Source organism: Dermacentor silvarum, chromosome 11, assembly GCF_013339745.2.
Source record: "Dermacentor silvarum isolate Dsil-2018 chromosome 11, BIME_Dsil_1.4, whole genome shotgun sequence".
In the NCBI taxonomy this organism is placed as follows: Eukaryota; Metazoa; Arthropoda; class Arachnida; order Ixodida; family Ixodidae; genus Dermacentor; species Dermacentor silvarum.
Genome location: NC_051164.1, coordinates 85,299,529 through 85,323,853, shown reverse-complemented (window position 1 = coordinate 85,323,853; position 24,325 = coordinate 85,299,529). Strand labels below are relative to the sequence as shown.

Below are 24,325 nucleotides of genomic sequence, written 5' to 3'. Positions count from 1 at the left end.
ACAGTGAATTGGATGCAAAGAATGGGAACAAAAAGAACCATGGAGATTTACAAGAATGAGAAGAAAAAAGTTAGAAGGAAAATTCTGTACGATAAGACAAAGGGCAGTGCCTTGCTATTTCAGACTCGAGCCGGTTGCCTAAGGACCAAAAAATACCGGAACAAATATTCGAAACTAGATGAGGCATGTGTATGCTGCAGTAAAGATCCGGAGACCACTCGGCACGTCCTAATGGAATGCGAAGGGATCCACCCATCGAGAACCGTAGGTAACGTACAACTTCCAGAAGCGCTTGGGTTTAAAGTGGAAGGAAACATCAACCGATCAGCCATAGAGATAAGCAAGAGACGATTAGAGTATTGGTGGGGAAAAAGCAGGGAAGAGATTGATACGACCTGATCTCTTAAAATCATGGGTAGCGGTACAAGGTCGATGATGACAAAGGGGATGACATTAAATCATGATCATCATAATCTGAGCGTGAGAGAGGAGCCTCGCTGCAGTACGCGGCTTATACATGAAGCGTTTCGGTGGTGGCGCTTTCAGGTCTCTCTAATTACCTTTAAGCCAGAACCACTTGATTGTTAATCGCATTCACGAAGAGAAACAGCCCCCAGGGATGGGTTCCTGAGTGAGACAACTTTAATAAATATCCGGCAAATTGATGGCCTGGGTCTAGGCCGCGCCGGGGGCAGCAGAGAGACCCTGTCCCTCGGTAGCTTCCCGGGCATGCTGGATGGCCCAAAGTTGGTCCTGAAGATCAGAGCTAGTCAGTGCGGTTCTCCACCGCGCCCTTAGTTCATCCGGGGGGACTGCAATTCTCCTCTGAACTATTTCACAATCCCAGAGTGTGTGTTCTAGGGTGGCTACTCTATCATTACATAACTTACATTTGGCCTCAGGGTATAAATCTGGAAACATGCGGTTAAGATGTACCGGGTTCGTGTAAGTCCTGGTTTGAAGTCGGCTCCAGTCAACCGCCTGAGACCTGTTTAATTTTGGGTTAGGAGGTGGATATATACACCTCGACTTTCTGCAGAATTGGGTAATGTCACTGAATGAGAAAAGTCTAGCCCTATCCATCCGTTCCATCACCTCCTCGGCCAGAGACCCCCCCCCCCCCCCCTAGTCGGGCGCGGTTAGTGAGTACTCGCGCAACACGATGGGCAGACTCGTTAAGGTTTCGGTTGGCGGTGGATTCGCAGTCTGAATGGGCTGGAAGCCAGATGATTTCCTTGTCGTAACATTCCTCAGATGATATAAGTTTGGTTTCACTGTTTAGAATTTTTGCAGCTTCAACTGATATCCATCCTCTGGCATAATTTCGTATAGCCGATTGAGAGTCGCTAATAATGTATCTATATTTGGGAGAAGCGATAGCCAGAGTGATGGCAACCTCCTCCGCAACCTCAGAGACACTGGTTTTGATTGAACACGTGCGTACGCTTTCTTGCTTTGTATTAATTGCTACTGCTGTAAACGCTAGGTGGGATGGGTTCCTGCCTCAATTGTTTTGTACTCTTTGTCAGTGCATGTGGCATCGTCTTGGCTCATTACCAGTCGCCGAATTTTGGGTCAAATACGTAGAAATGCGGCTTCGCATGCGCGAGTTTTCGCATGTGATAGGCGTTTTTGTTACCTTTTATCGCTCACATTTCTGATATGGTGGTGATATATATAGAAAGCACTCCTTCATGTTCGGCTGCCCATTTCTTTCTCTGTGCAGGTTCCTTGCCTGCCATGACGACGGAAATCATCTGGAGTGATCATCTGAAGAAGTAGAATTCCAGAAATCAGGCTAACCAGGGCTTCTAACGTCTTCTGGCAACAGCTCGTCATTTTAATTTTCAATAAGCTATAATGTATTGCAGGTACCAACGCAAAGTCCTCGGTAATTTGTTTCTGCCGTGAAGTTCTCACTAAGCCAGCTCAATTTCAAGGTTATCCGCACACAAAAAAAAAATAGAGAGAGAGAGAGAGAAACTTTTTCACTTGCATCTACAGAAAAGCCCACCGAAGCAGCCAGGCTCTGACGGTTTACGGCTCCCGTCAGTACAACTTGAGTACCTTTCCCACCAAAGGGCTCCGAGTGATCCAGCCATATTCTAGCGTCATACACGGCTACCAACATAACTTTCCGTAACTTCATTTTCGCCCACCAGACTTTCGGAAGGAGGTCCGACTACGATGCATACCGATCAAGGGCTCAACACTTCGTAACGTGTTCCGACCGGCCTGGTTTTGCAGCAACCGAGCTACAGACTTTGCAATGTCGTGCGGCCACCAGCGCAAATCTCTGTGAATTCGCCCGACCATTCAGATCCCCGTAAATCAACCGCTGCGAGCCCGTTTCTAATGCCTCCCGGTCACGAGCCGAACTCTTCGTCGGGCGTGCCCTCGGCCATCGAAGACGAGGACATTCCCGAGGACTACGACTACGAGGAGTCGGCGTGGCGCTTCGACCTCGCCGACCTGGTCCCCACAGCGGCCGTGTACGGCGCCACCCTCCTGCTGGGCCTGGTGGGCAACCTGCTCATCGTGTACACGGTGGCCCGGTTCCCGCGCATGCGCTCCATCTCCAACCTGTTCCTGGCGTCGCTCGCCTCGGCCGACCTGCTCATCGTGCTGCTCTGCGTGCCGGTCAAGTTCGGCCAGCTCTTCTCGTACACGTGGACGCTGGGCGAGGTGGGATGCAAGCTGCTGCTGTACGTGCAGCACGTGTCCATGATCTGCTCCGTGCTCAACCTCACCTTCCTCAGCATCGAGAGGTGTGTGAAGGCCTAGCCGCAATGTCTGTTATATTTAAGCACTTTGGACGACACTTGCAGCTTACCAGCAAATGAAAACTATTGAATTGTTACTCGATTAGTTCTGCATTTCTCCGTCAAACGAGCAGCTGCGCCAACGCTTCCCCACATTTGAGAGCGGCTCATTAATTTAAGGCGAAAGCGTGAGATCTTTATGTTTCAAGGTCGCCTTGTGGGATACAGAAAACCGGAGCAGCGCCGGATGAGGCTTCTGAGAACGGGCGACGGAGCGCTGTCGGAGAGTTGAGGAAAAGGGCAACAGCGGTGCTGGGGAGGAGGGAAATGCCAGCGGCGGCGCCAGAGAGCGTTGAGGGAAAGGGCAAGGGCAGCGCTGGGAAGGAGGAGGGAAATGTCAGCGGCAGTACAGTAGGGGCGTTGAGGGCAAGCGCGGTGGCGGCGCTGGGGAGGAGAAGGGAAACCTTAGCGGCGGTGCGGGAGGCGCCCGTTGAACGTTCTGGAAACGGCGGGAGCAAGCTCGCGCACCTTTTATACGTCGCCGCGTGGGCTCAGAGCTACATTCCACATCGCTATGGGTGACAACGCACTAGGCCCTAGTCGCGGGCGGGGAAGACCGAGAAAGTACGCTACGGCGGAAGAGGCTGGATCAGCTCGAAATGCCGCTCGTCGATAGCCGCCGTCGGAAGGAAGCGGCTTTCTTAGAAAGTTGTAAGCATCCCCCATAGATTTTAGTACATTCCATGGGTTTCTCCAATCGTATGTTGTTTTTTTCGGCTGTAAATTTGTGAGCACATTGTACCATTGATATTTTGTCCGCTATAATATATAGTTATCAATTCAAGCGCTGTATATTATGCGTTGTATAACTGTATATTCTATGCTGTGCGCAGGTACTACGCGGTGATCCACCCGGTCCGCTCGCGATACCTGTGCACCTTCAGCCAGGCACGACGGGTGATCATCTTCATCTGGCTGGCCGCATTCCTCACCGCACTGCCCATTATATTCGTTCAGGTGAGACTGGTGCATGCAAGATGAGCCACACGAAAGTGTAGTTGCGCGGAAGAAGCGTGACCCACCGACATCTTGCGTGTCATCTGTTAGTCTACAGACTCGGTGTATGTACGAGTTTACGCGGTTCTCACTTTTATGTTGAATAGAAGGACGAGTGACAAATCTTCCCAGCGACCTGCTATCACTTTTAGGCAGCTACGTCCATGATGACTTTCTAGTGCGAGTGAGTACATGAACTTGCATATTGCAGTAAGTGGAGAAGACGTATACCTTATGTGACAGAAAACTCGAGGAGGAAGCTTCATAAGAGCTCTTCTATAGTAGCCCCGATTGGACACAATCTTTCGGTCCGTTTTTTTTTCCCTTTATACTAACAATACAACACAATATAATTCATACCAGTTAAAATTCATGAAGATTATTTTATTCAATTAAAAAATTAAATATTTAGTCACCTATATATTGGCGATCGGCTGCTTCTGTTCACGTGATATTAAGAATAGCAATCAAAATATTACGAAATAAAAACAATCGTGGTAGGTTCGGAACATCTAGAGAATGACTAGGTAAATGAGTAAGTGAAGTTATAAAGTCACAGACACACTAACCTACAAACAAAAGGCGAGGACTTGTTGCACCATTGAATGGAATGGAATTTTGGAGTTTTACGCGCCCAAACCATGATGTATGAGGCACGACGTAGTGGGGGACTCTGGATTAATTTTGACCACCAGGGTGTTTTTTTATCGTGCACCCAATGCACGGGACACAGGCGTTTTTTTTTTTTTTTAGCCCACATCGAAATGCGGCCGCCGCAGCCGGAATTCGATCCCGCGACCTTGTGCTTAGCAGCTAAACACCAAAGCCGCTAAGCCACCGCGGTGGGTTGGTTGCACCATTGAGTCCCTACATATATGTGTATCAAGAAAATGTTATGCAGTGTGTTATTTTCACCATACAGATGTTTTATTAAAATGCTACAAGGCACGGCGAACGCGGCGTTCTTGCAAAGGAGTTCCTAGCCAAGGTGGACATATTTTGTCAACAATAACGAGAGCTTCAGAAGACTAATTAACAAACACTCAATAATTACCTTTTCCTTTAGTGCTTCAAGGTCAGTTGTTTAAATGGCGAATTCGAAAGCGGTCACATTTTAATGCACGCCTCAATGTACAAAAATCTTGAAAGTCACACCTAATTCGATACATTTATTATCGAATTTCAACGATAAATACAGGCAATATTGAAGCCAAGTGCGCCGGGATGCGCAGCAAAAGGGACCCTGCTGTCATATCAGATGGAAATGCCCCTTGACGACAAGCGCGAGGAAGTCTGAAACTGACCGTCTCGGCCAGTCGTGGAAGCTGCTGATACAGCACAGTTTGCCTAACAAGCATGTACGACTTTGAGCTGGGTCAGGATCTGCCGCGACATGCTATCAATCAAACTTTGCCCCATGCCCACTTCTTTACGGGGCGTTGCCGTCTGACACGCAGCGGGGCGGGCTCAGTCCCGATATTGCTTTAATTGAGCTATGGAATTCAATTATGAATATCTCGAGTTAGGTGCTATTTTCAAGGTTATCAGAAAATGAGTGGGCATTAAATGTGGCTGCTTCCAAATGTGCCATTCAGACAACTCCTTCCAAGGCACTAACGAAAAGGATAATTAATGAAGTTTTGTGAAATAGTCCTTGAAGCTAAGTTATTTATTTATTTATTTATTTATTTATTTATTTATTTATTTACACTGTCGATCCAATCGATCAGGGATCATAACAGAAAGGGCATGTACATAGTTATCTTACAATATAACAAAAATAATTAGCAAAATGTTTAGATTACATACAATACCATGGTAATTAGCAAACAATATGGTAGGCAGAACTGGCAAATAATACATGGTAATAAAAAAACAGTAATAAAAAAAGCTAGACCATTGGCAAAGGTGAACAAAAAGGTAGCATTAATTAAAAGGTAATACATTGCAGTAGATTGTAGATCGTAAGAGTCATGAAGCACCATTACAGTTACAGAATGGATGCCAAGAGAAGGGAAGCGCAGTCGAGGATGGCAGAAAGCTAGGTGGAGTGAGGAAATTAGGAAATTTGCAGGCGCAAGCTGGAATCAGCTAGCGCAAGACAGGGGTAATTGGAGATCACAGGGAGAGGCCTTCGTCCTGCAGTGGACATAGATATAGGCTGATGATGATGATGATGACATTGCAGTAAACTTTGGAATGACTAGAGGTAATGAAATAAGCTGACAGTTAGTAGTGGTAAAAAAATGTTAGGCAGTAAAAACGACATAATACACTGCAATAAACTTTATGATAAACAACATGTAAACAGTTAGCATAAATAAACAATGATACTCAGTAATGACAAAGTACTACAAGGTATTAGAGTTACGCTTACACAAGAGGCAATAATCTATATGATACGCTTCAGGTGTCGGTACATCAATTGGTATTATGTATAAAATATAATGAAATAAAATAAAATGGGCACAGAAATAAATGGTAACACAGGTAGGTCATAACTGTGAACCATGTAATTTGCTTGCGACTAATGTTTAAAAAGTAGATAAGGTTGGGCTGCTTGGAATAGTAGGGTCCAGCTTGTTCCATTCACGCGTCATTAAAAGACATGACTTTCCGTATGAACTGGGTGTTCATTTAATGATAGATATTGTTTGTGTCGGGTGGGTATGTTGGTGTTATAGATAACTATTTGGAACTGTATATGTTTAATTCGTAAACATTAACGGCAAATGAAGTCTATCTCGCCTAGGAAGTCGTGGGCAAACATGTCACGTTCGCCACGCTCATACCCTCGTTATAAACAATATATATGGTCTAAATAAACTCGCTGAATAATACATGCTATGCTAAAATAGATATTCCATTTATATTCTCATGTATAATGAACTATAAGGTTACGTACCGGGTATCGAACTGCACATGATCGTTTTTTTTTTTTTTCTCCCGTGCCCAGGTCCACGTGGAGATGGGCCTTCGACGCCGCGCCTACTGGTGCATGCGTGACGAAACCAGTCCCGGAGCGTGGCGCTCTTTCGAGATCTACATGCTCATCCTGGTGCTGTGCATACCCACCCTGGTCATGGGCTACGCCTACGCCAAGATATGCGTCCAGCTGTGGATGGTCGTTCGTGAACGGGCCCATCTCACATCCGGCATGTAAGTTCCGGTAACCCAATGTTCCGGTGTTCCGTACAAGTTCCGGTAACCCAGCTTGCGCGATGGCAAAAATTCACATTGGCTTTGTTAGCCAAGGCAACATGCCGACTAGGTAAAAACATGGTAAGCGAGTAATTTGCACTGACCTAAATCTACGAATGCGTACGTTGTAGTACGTGCCTTGTTTGCACAGCCGAAACATGAGACGGTCCACCGAACTTGATTTTAAACAACAATTACTCGCGATGCCAGTATTCTAATATGACATAAAAACATGTAACAATTATCATTCCTGTTGAACATTCAGTCTCGTTGAATATTTTTATGCGGAGTGTGTACGTTTATCCACCTACGACTTGAAATGAATTTCACATAGCGCGAAGAGGGTAAGCATGTGCTAAACATTTTACCACTGCCTAGGCGCTCCTGCGTCCTGTTGGTAATTCACTAAGGATAAATGAGGACACACATATCATTAAACAGCATTACCACTAATATGATCTAAGAAAACTAAAAACTAAACATAATGCACTCGCTAAAATTCTACATTAGTTGACGACTTAAACAGTGATTAGGCGTCACCTGTCATATTGGATCACCCTGCGCCTGCACGCACACTAACGAAGGAACGAAACACATTCTCAAAGCGCTATTCAAGTACGCGTATTCGCAACTGTTTACTGAGTTAAATTGAGGCCGCTGTTTTACAACACGACATTGCGTGACGATGCGACAAAGCATACACTGTAAACCCATTTACACCCTTAAGGGTCATAAGACTGAACATTATTTTACTGTGTACCGATAAGGGCATATGGTAGTTGGAAACATGGGTTCTCGAACACGGACGTGGCTCTCACGAAAGACGTCGAAACCACATCCAAGGTTTAACCTTCTTCCCGCGAAGCCAGGCCAGCGCTGACTGCTAGGCGCTCCAAACGCGAACATGAGAGCTCGAACCGCAACGCAATATATTGAGGCAAACAATTTTTGAGACCTAAATCACCGCACCAACTGGCAGTGGGCTGGTTCCGTCGAGTTTTCTGGGAGTGGCGCGTTCGCGTGGTTACGCCGAGGGACGGCGACGCTCCACCCAGGAACGGGCACCTAAGAGCTGCGCCCTATTACTATGGCGCCATCTTGTAGTCTTGTGCAGCACTCTGCTTTACTCCTCACCCCTTTTGTCATGGAGGAAGGAAACCCCAGGAGAGGCCCTGGCCAGCACGAACGTATTGGAGAAGGTGTGGCGGAAGTCACGTGCTGTTTTTCGCAAAGGAACACTGGGACGGGTACCCCAAATGTCAACGTTGCCATGGCAACCGCGCTCCCTGAAGCTTTCGCTGCTGCTTTCGGTCTCTGAAAAGTGATACAAGATTTTTCCGCCGGTGTCTTTCCCGTAGCACCTTTTGTTCGCGAGAAAAGCTGACTTTGGAGTGTGGTGTGTAAGCTTGAAAGTTGTGTTTCGGGACTGTGAGTGTCGGCCAGCAACAGATACACAAGCAATCACGACGCGCGTCTTCGTTGTCTTCGTCAACGTGCCGCGGAAAAACACAGGAGCGCGTCTGCTTCCCTAAAACTGCTACAGAAGTTTTGTAGGATTTGTTTTGACGCGCGTCAGGAGCACACACTTCCGGCGGCTCGTAACAATGCAAGTTCAAAGTTCGCGCCCATCTGCTCCGGCGAGCTCCAGAACCCCTGATTGGAGGCGCAAATAGAGGTGGCACACCAACATGGCTGCACTTCCGGCTTCAAAAAAGTGACGTCAGGGCCTCTCCTGTTTTGTTACCTTCCTCCATGCCTTTTGTCATACTCTCCTCCTCCGCTTTCCGCCTCGCGCTCTCTTCGCTATTGCCGTCTTTGTTCTCCCGCTGCGCTCCGCGTTCGCGATTTAATCCTTTAGTATGCTCGTTCGCTAGGTTACAAGAGACGCCGAGGGACGCCGACGCTGAAAGCACGAACAGGTGCCTAAGAGCTGCGCTGTAAAACACCTTTGTACCGTGCGTTGCATGCACGTTAAGGTAAGGAACCCTAGGTGGTCGAAAGCGATTTGGAGACCCCCCCCCCGGCACATGTCACCATAGTCCTTATCGCGGGTTTCGCACGTAACACCCGAGAATATAATTTTCAAATTTGCAATGTATATATGTCATGTTCAATACACACTGTCAGTGTGTGCTGTAAACTATTTCCTATGTTTCATCATGAAACGATGTCACATCGGTGATGACCTATCTGCGCAGGACTTGCACGGAAATGTTGGAGAAAACGTCCGGGAGCAATCACTGCTTTGGTGCCAACGGAAACAAAAGAATCCTTGGAAAGCCGTCGCGAGCCGACGAAGACACGGTGAAGCAGGTAATTGGCCCCAGACGCAAACCTATGTCATTGTGTTCCGGCTACCTCGCACAAACCTTCAGACGCAAATCAAGCGTTGTAAGCGGATGAAAGCTGGCCCAAAAGCAGTCACTTGTGGTCAAATATCAGGCAGCGTTCCTCGAACACGCGGACGGATTAGTTGAGGCTCTTTTAGGACTCTACAACTATAGCATCTTGCGGTCATTTCACGTTTTAAATGTAGTATGTCATCACAGTTACAAACAAAGAAAAGCAGGTTTCACGTTTTTAGCGGTTGTTCAGCCACAATACTGTTTGACCACTTCCGTGAAATAGTCAATGCTATTCTTGGCGAAGCTGACCACTAAATAAAAGGGCATGACTAAGCAGCATGCGAGTATGCGAGCGAGTGAGTGAGAGCGAACAACCAAAAGACGGAAGTTACTGATCGATTTACCTAAACTAATTACAGAAATGTTGGCCTGAATGAACTGTTTCGGCTTCTGCACCTACTCGCAGGTGATCAAGATGCTCATCCTGGTCGTCTGCCTCTTCGTGCTTTGCTGGGCCCCGATCCTGATTCTGAACGTGCTCACAGCCTTCGGCAGCGTGTCGGCACTGAACTACTCCTACCTGAAACCTCTGCGCACCTGCTTCCACCTGCTGTCGTACCTGAACAGCTGCGTGAACCCGCTCGTGTACGGCTTCATGTCGCGCTCCTTTCGGGTCTCCTTCCGGGACGCCCTGTTCGGTTGCCTGCGCCAAGGCAGCGCCCCTCGGCGGGGAGCGACGTTCCGGATGAGCAGGACGCACACCACCAGCGTGAGCATGGGACGCTCGGGTACCTTCGTCACATGACGTCAACCGCCGCAGCCTTGCGTCCGCTGTATCCGCTGGTCCACGAACTGCGGTCCCGCTCTCGACGCCACGACGACGTCGAGTGCCGACGGCTAAAAAAATGGTGAATGCCCCAGCTGAACCAAGGGTCACCAGAGAAAGGAAAGAGAAGTGGTCGATATGTCGCAGAACATCGACCGTTGAAGCCATACGTGTTCTGCATCCATTCACCCAATTGTTATGGCAACAGGTGCTGACGGCTAACATGAGGGCATCTGAATCAGACCAGATGCCCTCAGTCCAACGAGTACGAAGTGTTCCAGGTGTGTTTCCTTCTGGAAAGAGATTGGAGGCAGGTGGACAGAGCTGAGATATAAGACCGAAGGCAAAGAACACAGTCACCGACTCGCAAGATCGATGAACGAGAAGACATCGCCAAAGAGACGAACCTGGGCGCTCGGAGTGTCCTGCTAGTGAGGGTCGTATGACTAGGTGTGATCCTTGGAACGTGAACAAGGAATCACGTGGCACCGAGCGGCCACACGATATTGCTACGAGGAAGTCTCGCAGAGGAAGAACAGAGCCGCGGATAGACGCGGAAAACCATTTGTGTTGTTAAGCCTGTGTTACGTTAAGTGACAAGTGAAATGCGCGCACATCATTAGGGCATGTCCTCTAGATGTTTCCGCAATAAACATGCCGTTTTGATGCTTGTGGGTGTGCGGTTAATGGTGCAGAATAACTGAAAAAAAAAACGTCTATTGATGAAAGAAAGCGAAGTGACGTTCGAAGCTCCGACTCCAAGCTCCGGCCAGAATAAGCTCTAGTTTAAATGTTTAAGAAGCCATGTTGTCACCAAAAAGCTGTGAATCAAAGTTACACTTAAGCTGGGATCGCGAAAGTTGTTACATTGAAACAACCCTTTCGCTTACTGCGAGGCGAGCACCACGAGAAGGATAGCCTTTCGAACGGTCTTGAAAACGCTGATGGCTGGGCAGCTTGGCACAGATGATGAAATCGAATAATGGGAGCTCCGGGCCACTCGGATCCATCTGATATCCGCCTCTTGTGGTTTAGCGATTACTCTGGCCGGAAACTACCAAGCTGCAGTTGCGACGCGGGCAAAGCAGTTTGCAGTATCACGCTAGATTTGAATGCAGTGATGTGGTGATTACCAACGATGCTACGCGACGACGAAAACTAAACGGAAAGCCAGTTAGTTGAATAGCGAGTATTCAGTTCAGCAATGACCATAGCGTACACATTTAGCACTGACTTCCAGGGGTGTCGACATGACAGTCATCCGACTTTGGTGCCTCGCCCCCTGACAAGGTGTGGATGTAACAACGTAGGCTCATAGAGTCACTCTCTGTTGCGGCCCCTTCAGTGGTCAACTCACACATCACAACAGGAGAATGCGTAGTAGAAGCTACGGATCGGGTTCCTATAGTTCTGCAGAGATGTTGAAGAATTGTGTGCACGACACGGTGTATGTACTACTGTTGAAGTGTCAGCAATTTGGTGACAAAGTCATAACGTCGCAGGACGAAATTGTGCCGTGTATACATGACGCCCGTTCTGTCTCTACTGCCTACAAAGAATTCGTAGAACGTGTATAAGTGACCGCGTTTATATTCAGTGCTAAAGAGCCGTTCACCACAAAGGGTCCTTATGGAGGAGTAACAGAAGTTGACTTCGCACTCTTACAGGAGTACTGAGATGAAATTTTCGATTTTTCTCTGTATTTTTCTCTTTAAATGAAGTTTCTCGTCCTATAAATCCTACAAAAAATACTAACAAGCCTCATAGTTCCCAATTCAGTGCAAATAATTGTATATGTCCTGTATCTGTCTCGTTTCACAGCGAGCCAGAGTGAGTGCCATAACAACACGATGTTCAGATTTCACGTGACGCCCTGCTACGTAATGACGTCAGAACAGGTACACGTACAGAAAATTGGCAGCCGATCCACGAAGTGAATACTGATGATGGAGCGAAACTCCTTGGACGCTTCGGGGTCTTGCTGCCGTTGCCGGCGTGCTGCTGCTTCTCGCGCTCGTAGCTCGGGGTTAGCTTCGCGGCGCTGGCGTTGGGCTGCCGCGTCTCGTTCTCGAAGTGTAGGATCAGAGTCACGACGTTTGCGCTTACGTTCGCGCTTCTCCATACTGTAGTGCTAAGTTTCGCGACCGCGGCGAGGCGCCGGCGCAACACATGCGCGCGGTCGGTATGCGCGCAGCGTGCGCTCTGCGAACGGTTCTGCGCATGACGTCGTGCGCTGGCTCGGAGAGGGGTTTCGGAGCGTCGGTATGCGCGCTGCGTGCGCGGCGGGGAGCTACAACGACGACGGCGACAACGGACATCGTGAGCGCCTAAGGAGCTTCGCTCCTACAAACGAAACCGAAATAGGGTGCGGGAACGTTTTTATGATTATTTAATTAGGGTTCTTTGAGGCTTGCCAAATATTCACAGCCAAGGTGTTAGAGCAACCAGAAGCATATAGAAACGGCATATATATATATATATATATATATATATATATATATATATATATAGAGAGAGAGAGAGAGAGAGAGAGAGAGAGAAATGATAAGCACAACTTCGCGGTTATCTTAGGTTAATTATATTTATGCCGATTGCATGGAACGCGTAATGCGAAGACATGGGTTCGTTCCCCACCTGCGGCCAGTTGTTTTCTCATCCATTTTCATTTTCATTATTTATCATTTCTTTATTTCAATTAGTAAGTAAAAGTAATTTCCCCTATGTTGTCCTTGGTGTCACTGTTTGTTGGCTTCATATGATATGATTATATATTTTTTTCCTTTTTTTTCATTATTTTCTACATTCCAATTTCAACAATGCTTTCTTTGGCTTCATTGTGTGGTGGCTTTATGTGGTCATGGCTAACAAAATCAGCCCCTAGGTTCTCCCTTCTCTCGGTAAATATATATATATATATATATATACCTTTTCTGGTTGCCTAAAACAACGGGATCCCCCAAAAAGTTTATACTTAGAGGAAATATGTGACACGTTTGGATTTTGGAGTTCATGTGTAGGGGTACGCTCAAGATTGCTAAATCCTCATTTATGGTCTGTTTACAGGCGTTTATGATATGCTTACAAAGGTGCTCCCTCCCCTAGGAAGAGTGGAAATCGCAGAAATTTCATATGTAATGAAAACGGCGGGAATTCGATGGGCGATGTGTACTGAAAGCTCGAAGTGCGTGGGTCAAATATGTGTAATAGAAATAATTACTGAATATTTATTACTGCGATAGCAATTATATGGACACTCAAAAGCAGATTTCTGCCGTCGGCGTCGCCGTCGTCGTCGCCGTGAGGTTCCGTATGACGTCAATGGAGATGAAATCGTCGCCGCGTCGAACGCTGTATGTGCGAGTGAAAGGGCGCGAGGGGCGCGCGCTTTCACGGGGAGTGAACGCACGGCGGAGAACAAACGCGCGTTCTGCGCCGTGCTCCCTTCAGGGCTGCAGAAGTAGGCGTCTCTTTCCTCCTTTACAATCGCCATATATGTAGAGCAAACGCGCCTTCTTCCGATGCGCGAGTGGCCGTGGGGGAGGGGGGGGAGGGGGAGGAAAGGGAGGCGACGTTTAGCTGCGGCACCAAGTGCCTATTTATATCAGAGGCTCCGGCAACAGTCACCAACGCCGCACGCATTTTGAGCGAACGCGGGCAAAACGCCGACGGCGTCGACAACAGTTCTGCGTGTTGCCGGTGCTGTTGCATGTCCAAGTTTATACAGCTGATAAAGCTAATATCATTACTCCGTATAGCTCTCTACCAATTTGCTATCGCAATTGATGCTTCGCCTTTCAGGTGAAACTGCGACAAATTTTTTCCTCCCAATTTTACGTGTAATCCAAATCGTGTAGTTGGTTTTCGCGGCCTCCATGGCTAATTATGCGAGGCACATTATTTTTATTTCGCTGAAGTACGAAGCATGTTGTGAGTGACGAACAATAAACGCTTAAAATTTGTGTATGCGGCATTCGAAAGTGCCATGGGGCCGTTCTCAGCCACTTTGTCCAATGTCCCGGGAGACCTCTCCCTAACGTCAAGTTTATCTTTATTGTAAAAACAAGCAGGGAAGAGTTTGATACGACCGGATCCATTACAGGCATAGGTAGCGGTACAAGATAGAGAAGTTTTGAGGAAGAGAAAGAAGATTAAGGAGATGCATACAGAAATCTTAGAATGAAAAACATGTATAGCACACGCGATTAAATGAAGCCGTGCTAGGTGACTATGTGTCACCGCCCCGTTCCGAGAGGGTGCCAATAAATGATCATCATCGAAACGCGAGAGAGCAGCCCGTCCGGATATACACGCCTGAAACATGGCACGCTTCGGCGCTTTCATTACGATGTGCCGATAAATTGCCGCAGTGCTAGTCGAATTAATGTCGGCATTCACCGCGAGGTTGGTTCTCACGGATATCAAAAATCATGCACCAATCGTAACATTTAATCGGTTAATGTGATTGCTAATGACATTAATCTCGTCAATCATGTCTAACTGATTCATTTAACGCCATGCTTTCTTTTATTATTTTTTGCATTTCGCATTCATCAAAACGCGATCGATAAGGCCGCGTATCTCACCTACGACCTCGGGCTCAGCAAAATAACATAGCCACTGCGACACCGCGCCGGGTGACCCACTGTGAAGCTTCGGGAGATTAAAACCGGCACTTTAGCAGTATTGCATTTCCAAATAAAAGGACATAAAAAAAGAAGAAAAAAACCAAGAAAGGACGACCCGAACAAAGTGCGGCGCGCTCAGGTCAGTCAATGGGCTTGGCTTGGGACTGCGGACTCGTTTTGAAAGTCGATACTGCTTCCCCCGTCCAGCAACGAGTGACGAGACATCCGCGGGGCCTCGCCGCGTGCCTATAAAACGTGGTAGTCTTCCGTACGCATTCACGAGCTACCTGGGTCGCATGCCCTGGCCGTTCCGTCGCGGATAGCCGCATGCCAACTGGGGCGCCAAATCCCATCGGCGGATGATGACGAGCAACGTCCACCGCCTCCCACGTGTCAATGGCGAACGGTATACGCTCGGCCACGCCGCGGTTAGCTTTAGTAGAGCTCAGCGTTGCATATATTGCTGTGAATTAGTGTTTCCTACTAAAATCTCTACAGAAGAAATTTTGGCACGGCAATCGCCCTGCTGTACCGTTTATGCTGTCCCACGTAAGTTACAATAAGTGGAACGCATTGCAAACATTTCCTACCTAACGAATAGAGCGTATGTGGAACGAATGTGTTTGAGTCATCGCCTCTCCTTCCATCGAAGGAGATTCTTGTCACTGTGTACCCCCTATACAACACCCCCCACGAGGGCATTCTGAATAAATTATTGTGAATAAATTATTAAATTTGATCCACATATCCGTGTAAGTTGCACTAAGTAAATAGCATAACTTTATCGCGTTCCGGATTGGTTCCACTTAAACTGCGACGGAAACAACATCAAGGTGCTAACGCATTGAAGCATTATAGCTACACAACGTAATGTGAACGACAAAACGAATTATGAACGAGGTGAGGAGCTGCGGGTTCTTGATCTGGAAGTTCACCAGTCGGTGTCTATAGCGTGTAGTGGATCAAGAAGTTAAGCCAAACATCAGCACAAACAGTTGGCCTGATTCGCGTAATTGCGCCACGGAGGGGAGGGGCTCGCACTGATGTTGCTCGCTACCTCGTGCGCTCCATCCTGCATCCTGCAATTGGCGCTTTGGGAAGCTACATATGAAATTGCAGCCATGGGAACTACTCACACCCCATTTCACAGGAGTTCCGTAGTGCCCACAGCTTTTGACACGACTTGAATGGCACGGGATCCTTCCCGAGAACCGTTGAAGGGCCACTCCGGCGATTTTTCGAGGTCGACGGATATGTAATGAAACTTGCTAAGTGCATTATTCTGCGTGCTTGCGTCATTTCTTAAAAACACCAGGCGTGAGAGTTGCGCAGACTTTTTTACAAATGAATTGCATTCATTCCCTCGAAACACCTGCCTTGCCTGCTCCTCAACTACTGGCCACATTGCGTTATGACGTAAAAGGAGGTATAAGCAGAGCATGCTGGGAATTAATAGCATACTACAGGGCTGAGGAGTGAGCTATAGGGTTTGGCTTGAGATGTTGCTGTCGCGAAAAGTTACGTTCTGTGTGGACGGGCAAGAGACGGGAGGCAAGTGGTCTTGCGTTGTTAGCTGCAAGAACTTCAGCCCTCGCCATTCGCACACAAAGTTTGAGCCGATGTCGATCGCGTTCAGCCGAGTTTAAGCTTATCACAGTCGCCGAGTTCGTGCGTCTGCTGCTGGCGGATCTGAGCGACTGACCTGTAGCTAATGAAGCCATTTAGATGCAGAAAACAGCTTCTGTAGTTCAGTTTAGATCATACGGATTTGAAAGTAATTCATTCGTCATTTGGTACAGTGCACACGTAAAAAGCTAGAAGCGACGACACGGCGCGCTATCAACATCGGTACGTTACCGTTCTCGAAGGCGGCCAGTCGCACTCGAAAGCGCTCCCCTTAATTAAATGTGACTAAGTGCGTGCGTGTAATTTTTACGTATTGTCATGCTGTCTAATTATTTAGCTTCCGAGGTGCACTGGCTGCCTCTTATCCCAAATGGGCAGCAGGCGGAGTCCCCTTCGATACAGCAGCCTAAACAACCGCCTCATTCAGCTGCCAATGGTGTCAATACTATAGCATCGGCGTTTCTGCGAGAAAACGTCGCGTTCTCTAAATGAACGATCACACGAGCAATGCCTTGATCTATGTATACAGTGTCTTGATCTATGTACGGAACACACTAATTGTGTGCATCAAAAGAATACGAAGAATGATAAGTATAGGCAGCATAACAACGCTCCCGTATACTACGGTATCCTGCTTGCTGTTTGCAAAAGTGCGCGGTCGCTCATATCAGCGCGACTCACAGTGATGCAGAGATGTGAACGGACGTGTACATTTTCGTTTCCGCACAAAATCGGCGTGTTTTGCTACGTTCTGACATTAATTTGTGCCACTGATGAGCGCCTAGCCTTATACCTCAAGCGAACGACGAGCGGTCGCTGTATACCTGCATGCCGATGTACACAAATGCACCGGATGGTGCTACGGACTGTCAGGCGGCGTTCTAGCGGGATGAAAATTCGGAAACGCGGGCAACACATCATATTAGGCGAAGCGCTTCCCCGAGAAGGGGTAACTGGCCGGCGAACACTTGTGCCCATTCGAGTAACCAATAGGTAACTGGCGATAGCGTGTTTTTTTTTTTTTTTTTTAACCAGAAGCAGCAGCCTCCCGCAGCTGCATCAACATCAATCTTCAAATGCCGACAATTTTTTCTTCGGTCACATCTTGTGCACCACCCAGGTGCGACGCCTGCAATGCCGCTGGCGGCCGTCATCACCACTGCAGCTTTGGGAGACACATTACAGACGACAGTTTCTGCTGCGCAGTAGCAATTAAATACAGTTATGAGGGCGGCTTTCTCGCTTCGGCAAGGCGAAGGCGGGTACCTGCAGCCCGTTCTGGTAGTTTGCACAGCACTTTGGCACACTGCACGTACATGACATAGCTAGTTGACTCTCTCATATTTCGGAGAGCAGTAGCACAGTAGAACATAAAAAAATTAAATGTGGGGTTTTACGTCCCAAAACTACGATCTGATAATAAGGCACGCCGCAGTGGGGGACTCTGGAATAATGTGGACCACCTGGGGTTCTAAATATAAGTACACGGATGTTTTCGCATATCGCCCCCATCGAAATGCGGCCGCTGTGACTGCGATTTGACCCCGCGACCTCATGAACAGCAAAAAAGTAACAGGGTGACCACCACATGGACTAAACGGAGGAAGGGGTGGCGACGTTCCTGCGGCACCAAATGCGTGTCTTGCGACCGGGCGCAAGGGCAACTGGCGACTCACACGATAGTTCAAGTGAACTTTCTCCCACGCGAAAGGAGGAAAGCGGGAAGGCTGTGCGGGAGGGAGTGGGTGCGGCTTCTACTCTGCCACCAACTGCGTACTTTTACTTTGCGCAGCTTCAGGCTGTCGCGCGCACCAGATCTTGAAAGCGATCTCCATACGACTCTGACCTTTGTATGCGCTGTGCTTTCGCTGCACAGTTTCCGTTGAAGCGATAGACCGCACGAACCTTCGCTCGTCGCTGCCACCGCGCTTGCTCACGCCAGCGTTTTGACAGTGGGTGTCTGATGTCATCGAGTGTGATCTATTCATGTTTGCATGTGCGGGCTGACACCATGCTTGCCAATTCAGTTAGTAAGCGAATGTGCCTAAGTTTATGCAGCCGATAAAAATACTATCCGTACTCCGTATTGATCTCTACTACTTTGCAATCGCAATTGATGCTTCGCCTTGCGGGCAAAACTGCGACTTTTTTGTCTGGCTTGCAGACGGTCGCACGTTACTGTTCCAAATGAAAAAAAAAGAACAAGAAAACAAAAAGAAGACAGAGTATTTCCATATTTGGAAGACTTCAAGTACGCTGCCTGGGTGCGCTTACGGGCGCCGGAAGCGATAATATCAATCAAAAGCCGTTACCACCGTGCTGCCATTTACTGCTGTAAATGAAAGACTGAGTTCAAATAAATGGCCGCGACAAAGTTAGGCCGCCTGTTTTCAGAATGCTTTCGAAAAAACATGGCGATCTTTTCATCGCGGTGTTACAATCACTTGAGTCCGATGAAGTGTCCTTTAAAAGAAAAATTATTTAAAGGCTCATTTGGCGAAATAACGACGGTTACTAGTTTAGAGCGTGAACGCCCAAGTCGCTTTTATTTTATTACGATAGCTATTATATGGACACTCCGGACGCATTTCTGCCGTCGTCGTCGCCGTGATGTTTCTTATAAATCCAAGGGCGATAACATCGTCGCCGCGTGCCGTATGCTGTATGTGCGAGTGAAAGCTTCCGACCGTGAGCCGACGATGGTGGCTCAATCTCGCGCGCGCGAAGGAGGAAAGCGGGGAGGAAGCGGACCCCCGTCTTCAGTCGCGCGCTCGGCACCGGGCGTCGCACGCGGCCACCACCTACTTCTGGGGTGGCTGCGTATGCGGCTGCGCCACGGGGCGGCGATGGGGACAGAAGGCACCGGGAGAGGGAGGGAGGGGGGGGGGGGGGCGTTCCACTCCAGCGGCTGCTGCGTATGGCACGTCCGCACGGGCTTTATCTTGAAAGTGATCTGCGATAGGGACAGAGTGCGAGTGATGATAGCTTCATGTGCGCTGTGTTCTCGCCGCTTAGTTCGCGTTGAAGCGAGTGGCAGCACGAAGGTCAGTTCGCTCGCTGCTGCTGTCGCGCTTTCTCCCTCCAGCGTTTTGACAGTGAGTGTGCGCGGTCATCGAGTAAGAGGTATTCATGTTGGCTTGTGTGCGTGTGACATCATGCTTGTTAACTTAGTTCGTAAGCGAATGCTTAAAGTTTATACGGCCAATAAAACTAGCCTTACTTCGCATACCTGTCTACTAATTTGTTATCGCAATCGATGCTCCACCTTTCGGGCGAAATTTCAACTTTTTTTTGTTCTCCCTCAGCTCTAACGTAAGACTGTGTCATGCATGGAATTGTACAATAAAGCTTTTCCATTCCGTTCCATTTCGCCACTGGCTAGCATTCAGGTGCCCGTTCTTCGTGACAGCGGTAGGCGTGAAAAGGCTATCGCAAGTGTCCCTTGCGACACGGCGACCGTGTTTGCCATTCTTTGCCCAGTAAACATCCTCAGTAAGTGATACATACCAAGTCGTATTGAGAAATCGATCTTTCTTACGATGAATAACTGGAAGTCGATCTTCAATTCAAGGAAATACTGGAACTGACCATTACTTAAAAGCTCATTGATAAAAATACAAGTCCCAAGCAAATTTCAGGGAACGACGAAACATTCGAACGCAACAGAAGCATGCGTTACGGTCCAGTAGCTGACAGTTGGTATCAGCATCTTTTCTCATATCAATATTTTGTTCCTTTTTCATGTCTTTCGTCTATACAAACCACTGCGCAAATATTTCCTATACAAATCGGATAATATGACACGCCTCTCCCACATCCCGAGGCAAAATACGTATGTTCGCGAGGGTCGTTTTTGATAATCTCCGTCGGGGGCAGCAGGGACGGCGGTCAGTCATCGTGCCACCGGAGCTTGCCCTGCAGAAAGCTTCTGGCGACGGTTAGCCTCTCGAAGTCGTGCCCGCACGCTCCCTCGCTGTCCTCGTGCTCCACGTTGAAGGCGGCCAGGCAAAAGGACCAGTGCGGCTGCTCAGACAGCGACAGCGCCAGCTTGGCCGTGCGCAGCTTCTCGGCCAGGGTCCCGACGTCGTCGAACGCGTCCAACAACTTGTCCTCCTTGCGACTGACCAGCACGCCTTCGCCGGCGAACCTTACAGTCGGTTCGGCGACGGCGCTGGGCGTGACGTTGTAGCCGTCTGTGACGATGCTGCTGGTGCCGTTGGGGCAGACATCTCCGTACGCGACGGCGGAAGCGCTCACGCACTTGGCGTTCTGCTCCTGGCCCTCGGTGGCGGCTTCCTCCAACGAGAACCGGTGGCCGCTGAGCGCGATGGAGACGCAGATGTCGGTGGTGAGATTGTGCTGTCGAAAGTGCAGCGCCGTGTCGATTGCCGCCACGCCGTCCTGCAGGCGACGAGCATTCAGCCAAGGTTTAGATCGAGACTCGACGCTGACGTTATTAGTCCTCACGTCTCAACTCCTAATACGGTTTTCTGGCTTGCATATCATCGCCCCAAGTATTTTTCTTATCGACTACAGGAATCTGGGAGCACCTCCCATGACTGCGCGCCACCAACGAGCGATAAAATGAAAGTGTTTCGTTATGCACCACCGCCTCCCCGCCGTTAAAACCGGTTCTGTGGCAAGGCCGTCAGAAATTCCTGGTTTACAATGCTGCTTATCCGGTTCCCGTTACTGCGAAAAAAATAATACTACTGTTTCTTTTCTAGTAATTTGGTGTTCGGAATATCGGCTCTTTGTACTTATTTTGTTGTCTCTAGGTGGCGCGACAAGTAGCAGATCCCCTCCGCCCGGCGATGTTTTTGCGCCAGTCACTGTGCCCAGATTTTAAACGTGACACTTGACAACTGCGAAGAGTTAAGCACTGCCTCCGAGATCGGGCAACGTGTGACCGATCTCGGAGGATAGGGTGTTTAAAGCTTCGATATTAACCGCCACGCTTATACGACCTCAACCAATTCACCTGCATCGTCTGGTCGCTATTTTCCGCCTGCTGGAACCTCGGCGACGGGAATCTGACCACGCACTTCCCTTTCGCGCTGGCGTTCTGCGGCGGCAGGTCGACGTGCGCTTGGTAGACGAGCACGTGGACGTGGTCCAGCATGGCGGCGTGCGATTCCCAGAACTCGACGCCGTGCGCGCTCGTGTTGGTACCGACGGGGACTCCGAACACCAGCGCCGCCCGCTCGTCCTTGGGCAGCTGCCTCGTCGTCGACTTTAGCGCTGCGGCGAACGTTGCGTACGAGACGTTCGTGGCGTCCCCGTCCCAGCGAGCGTCGAGCATGCCGAACACTCTGATGCTCTTGTCGTCGACCGCCTTTCGGACAAACCCCCCTAGCTGTCGTTCGTCGATCGGCAGCAGGGAATTGGAGAATGAATAGCCGAATCTGCGTAACAAAAGCGAATGGAACACGTTTCTGCCAAAGGTCCCTCTAAACGTCTTTTTCGTTTTTTTTTATAATTTAAATATTTATGAGCATGCCTAGCAGGAGTAGTATATTAATTAGGGTTATTACAAAAGAAGCATATATACATTAAAAAAGCTATACAATAAATGGAACGAATGCGCAGCTTCTCGAGGATGATTCTTCTTCTTTCTGGGGTTTTACGTGCCAAAACCAGTTCTGATTATGAGGCACGCCGCAGTGGAGGGCTCCGGATTAATTTTGACAACCTGGGGTTCTTTAACGTGCACTACAACGCAAGCACACGGGCGTTTTTGCATTTCGCCTCCATCGAAATGCGGCCGCCGCGGCCGGGATTCGATCCCGCGGCCTCGTGCTCAGCAGCGCAACGCCTCAGCTGACTGAGCCACCCCGGCGGGTTGAGCGACGAGTGGAGCGAAAGTAATTGCACATTAGTCAAGGTGAAACCAGAACAGACGACAAATGTTCGTGGTGACCGAAATTGCAATAACATAAACAAAATGCTCAAATAACATAAGTCATGATGTGCTTAAAGTAAGAAATGATCTGTAAGCCGTTAGGTTGAAAACTAGAACTAAGCACTAAAAGAATTTAGCCGGATGACATGCCCGTGACATGCCCCAGGCAAACTTCATTACGCTGTTATCTATATATTGAGAAGTGACCTAAGTCGAATTGAGCTGAACGCGACGCGGTGTAAACTGAATGCAGCAAACCTGACCGAACATTAACTAGTCGAAACATGCTAAATGTACCAATTCTCGTCTGCTAGTAACAAGTCCGACTGCTAGTCGCAAGTCCACACGGGCGCAATCGCGGACGCTATAGTCGCAAGCCAATCATGGACGCTAGTCACAAAATCATGGACACTAGTCACAAACATCTGCTAGTCGCAAGCCCATACGGGTGCAATCACGGCCGCGGTATGCACTAGCTCGTTTAAACAGCTACGCGTGGAGCCCTCATAGCCCAAGTGTTCACTTGGGACGTTAGACCACCTGTCATACGAAGCTTACTGCAGCTATTGGGCGTAAAATCAAAATAATGCGTCTGCTTGAGATGCTGAGATTGTTGGCACGAGCGATACCGGCAAAAACGGCGAACCTGGTTTTGACAGCCGTGCTCGCGCGGGCCCACAGAACTCGCAGGTTAGCCGACGCCCCGTCCTCGAAGTCGGCGCCGAGCGACTGGACGTGCGTGTACACGACCAGGTCGCACAGGCCGTCCGGCGGCAACGAGTCCGGCGAGCCGAGACGGCGACGTTCCCCGAGCGTGCAGACCAGGAGCTGCGGTCCGTACCCGTGCCACGAGCGGCCGCGCCGGTAAATGGCCGTCTCGAGTGGGTCGTCGTCGGCGTGCGGTCGTGCTGTCTTGAGATCGCGGCGATACGCGGAGTCGAACATGGCGGCGCCGATCACGATGACGATGGCGACCACGATGGCGAAACCGACGAGCTCGAGGAGCCTGACTCCGTACCCGGGAACGGCGCCGTCGGACGATGCAGGCAGCTGCGGCGCGGCCCCAGTACCGACCTTGGCGCTCGCGACCGCCTTGGAGTCGCGTCTAGGCACCGTGGGCTCGGCTTTGGGCTCTTCTGCAGCTGGCTTGGCGGTGGTCTCGGTTGCGGCACGCTCGGAGGACGGTTCCGTTCCAGGGCGCTCGGAGCCAATCGCGGTTTCGGAGCGCTCGGTGCTCGGCATCCTGTCAGTGTGCTTGTCTCTCCCTTCCGATGCAGCACGCTCGGCGCTCGACTTCGCTCCGGCGTTCTCGGGGCTGATCTCGGACCCCGTGCACTCGGCGCTCGACTTCTTCCCAGTGCACTCGGCGTCCGCCTCCACCACGTGATGCCCCGGGCTGGTCGTCGTCTCGCCGCCGTGCGATACCCTGGACGCTGTGTTCTCGGTATGATCGGCGCTAGGTTCTGTGGCGTCATGCTCGCTTGGCAGTTCCGTTGTGGCATGGGCGACGCTCTCGGTTCCCTCGCCGGCGTGGGGCGCCTTCGAATCGGTCTTTGCTGGCTCCGCACTCATGAGTCAATTGCTATGTTGGACGCCAGTGGTTCGTTGAGAGGCGCGAAACGAAGGCTGGCTGGCCGGTAGCTGGAGTCGCGTGCAGATCAAGGCGTGGGCATGCGCGCACGCGGTAGAGCGAGCGAGAGATCGAAAGAATGGATGAGCCTAAACACAGCTGATGCATTAGCGGTTTTGCTGCCGATAATGTATCTTGAGGGGTAGAAGAAGAGGTGTATAAACGTACAAAGGGCGCTGGTCATAAGTGAACGAAAGGAATTAGTAATTTATAAGGTAACCTAATAAGTAATGGAGGATGAATTGAAGGAATGAATGCAAGAGGAGCCCGCCTTTCAAAAGCAATAACTAAGAAAGACGAAATATACTTGGTGAAAAGCAATGAGGGAATGGGAGAAAATGAATGCCGCAAG

At 49.3% G+C, this 24,325-nt stretch overlaps 2 protein-coding genes across 2 annotated transcripts; one reads left to right on the top strand and one right to left on the bottom strand.

Moving 5' to 3' along the window:
* The first annotated feature begins 1,730 nt into the window (after positions 1-1,730).
* Positions 1,731-10,856, top strand: LOC119433197 (QRFP-like peptide receptor). Its single transcript, XM_037700346.2, has 5 exons — positions 1,731-2,768; positions 3,656-3,779; positions 6,775-6,977; positions 9,218-9,332; positions 9,831-10,856. Exons 1-5 carry the CDS (start codon positions 2,356-2,358, stop codon positions 10,167-10,169), a joined length of 1,194 nt encoding a protein of 397 aa, XP_037556274.1. The 5' UTR covers positions 1,731-2,355; the 3' UTR covers positions 10,170-10,856.
* Positions 10,857-20,236: 9,380 nt separating this feature from the next.
* Positions 20,237-23,915, bottom strand: LOC119434030 (uncharacterized). The gene is made up of 3 exons (XM_037701332.2): positions 22,990-23,915; positions 21,423-21,846; positions 20,237-20,842 (listed from the first exon to the last, which is right to left on the bottom strand). The coding sequence occupies exons 1-3, from the start codon at positions 23,913-23,915 to the stop codon at positions 20,330-20,332; spliced, it is 1,863 nt and encodes a 620-aa protein (XP_037557260.2). The 3' UTR covers positions 20,237-20,329.
* Between the last annotated feature and the right edge of the window lie 410 nt (positions 23,916-24,325).

What these genes read in the sequence shown, in the direction of transcription:
- LOC119433197 (XM_037700346.2), top strand. Translation starts at nt 2,356, where the DNA reads ATGCCTCCCGGTCACGAGCCGAACTCTTCGTCGGGCGTGCCCTCGGCC. An exon ending in ACCTTCCTCAGCATCGAGAG is followed by an intron (nt 2,769 to 3,655) that starts GTGTGTGAAGGC and finishes TGCTGTGCGCAG; the next exon opens with GTACTACGCGGTGATCCACC. An exon ending in ACGAAGACACGGTGAAGCAG is followed by an intron (nt 9,333 to 9,830) that starts GTAATTGGCCCC and finishes ACCTACTCGCAG; the next exon opens with GTGATCAAGATGCTCATCCT.
- LOC119434030 (XM_037701332.2), bottom strand. Translation starts at nt 23,915, where the DNA reads ATGAGTGCGGAGCCAGCAAAGACCGATTCGAAGGCGCCCCACGCCGGC. An exon ending in AGCACGGCTGTCAAAACCAG is followed by an intron (nt 21,847 to 22,989) that starts GTTCGCCGTTTT and finishes TTTGTTACGCAG; the next exon opens with ATTCGGCTATTCATTCTCCA. An exon ending in ATAGCGACCAGACGATGCAG is followed by an intron (nt 20,843 to 21,422) that starts GTGAATTGGTTG and finishes CGTCGCCTGCAG; the next exon opens with GACGGCGTGGCGGCAATCGA.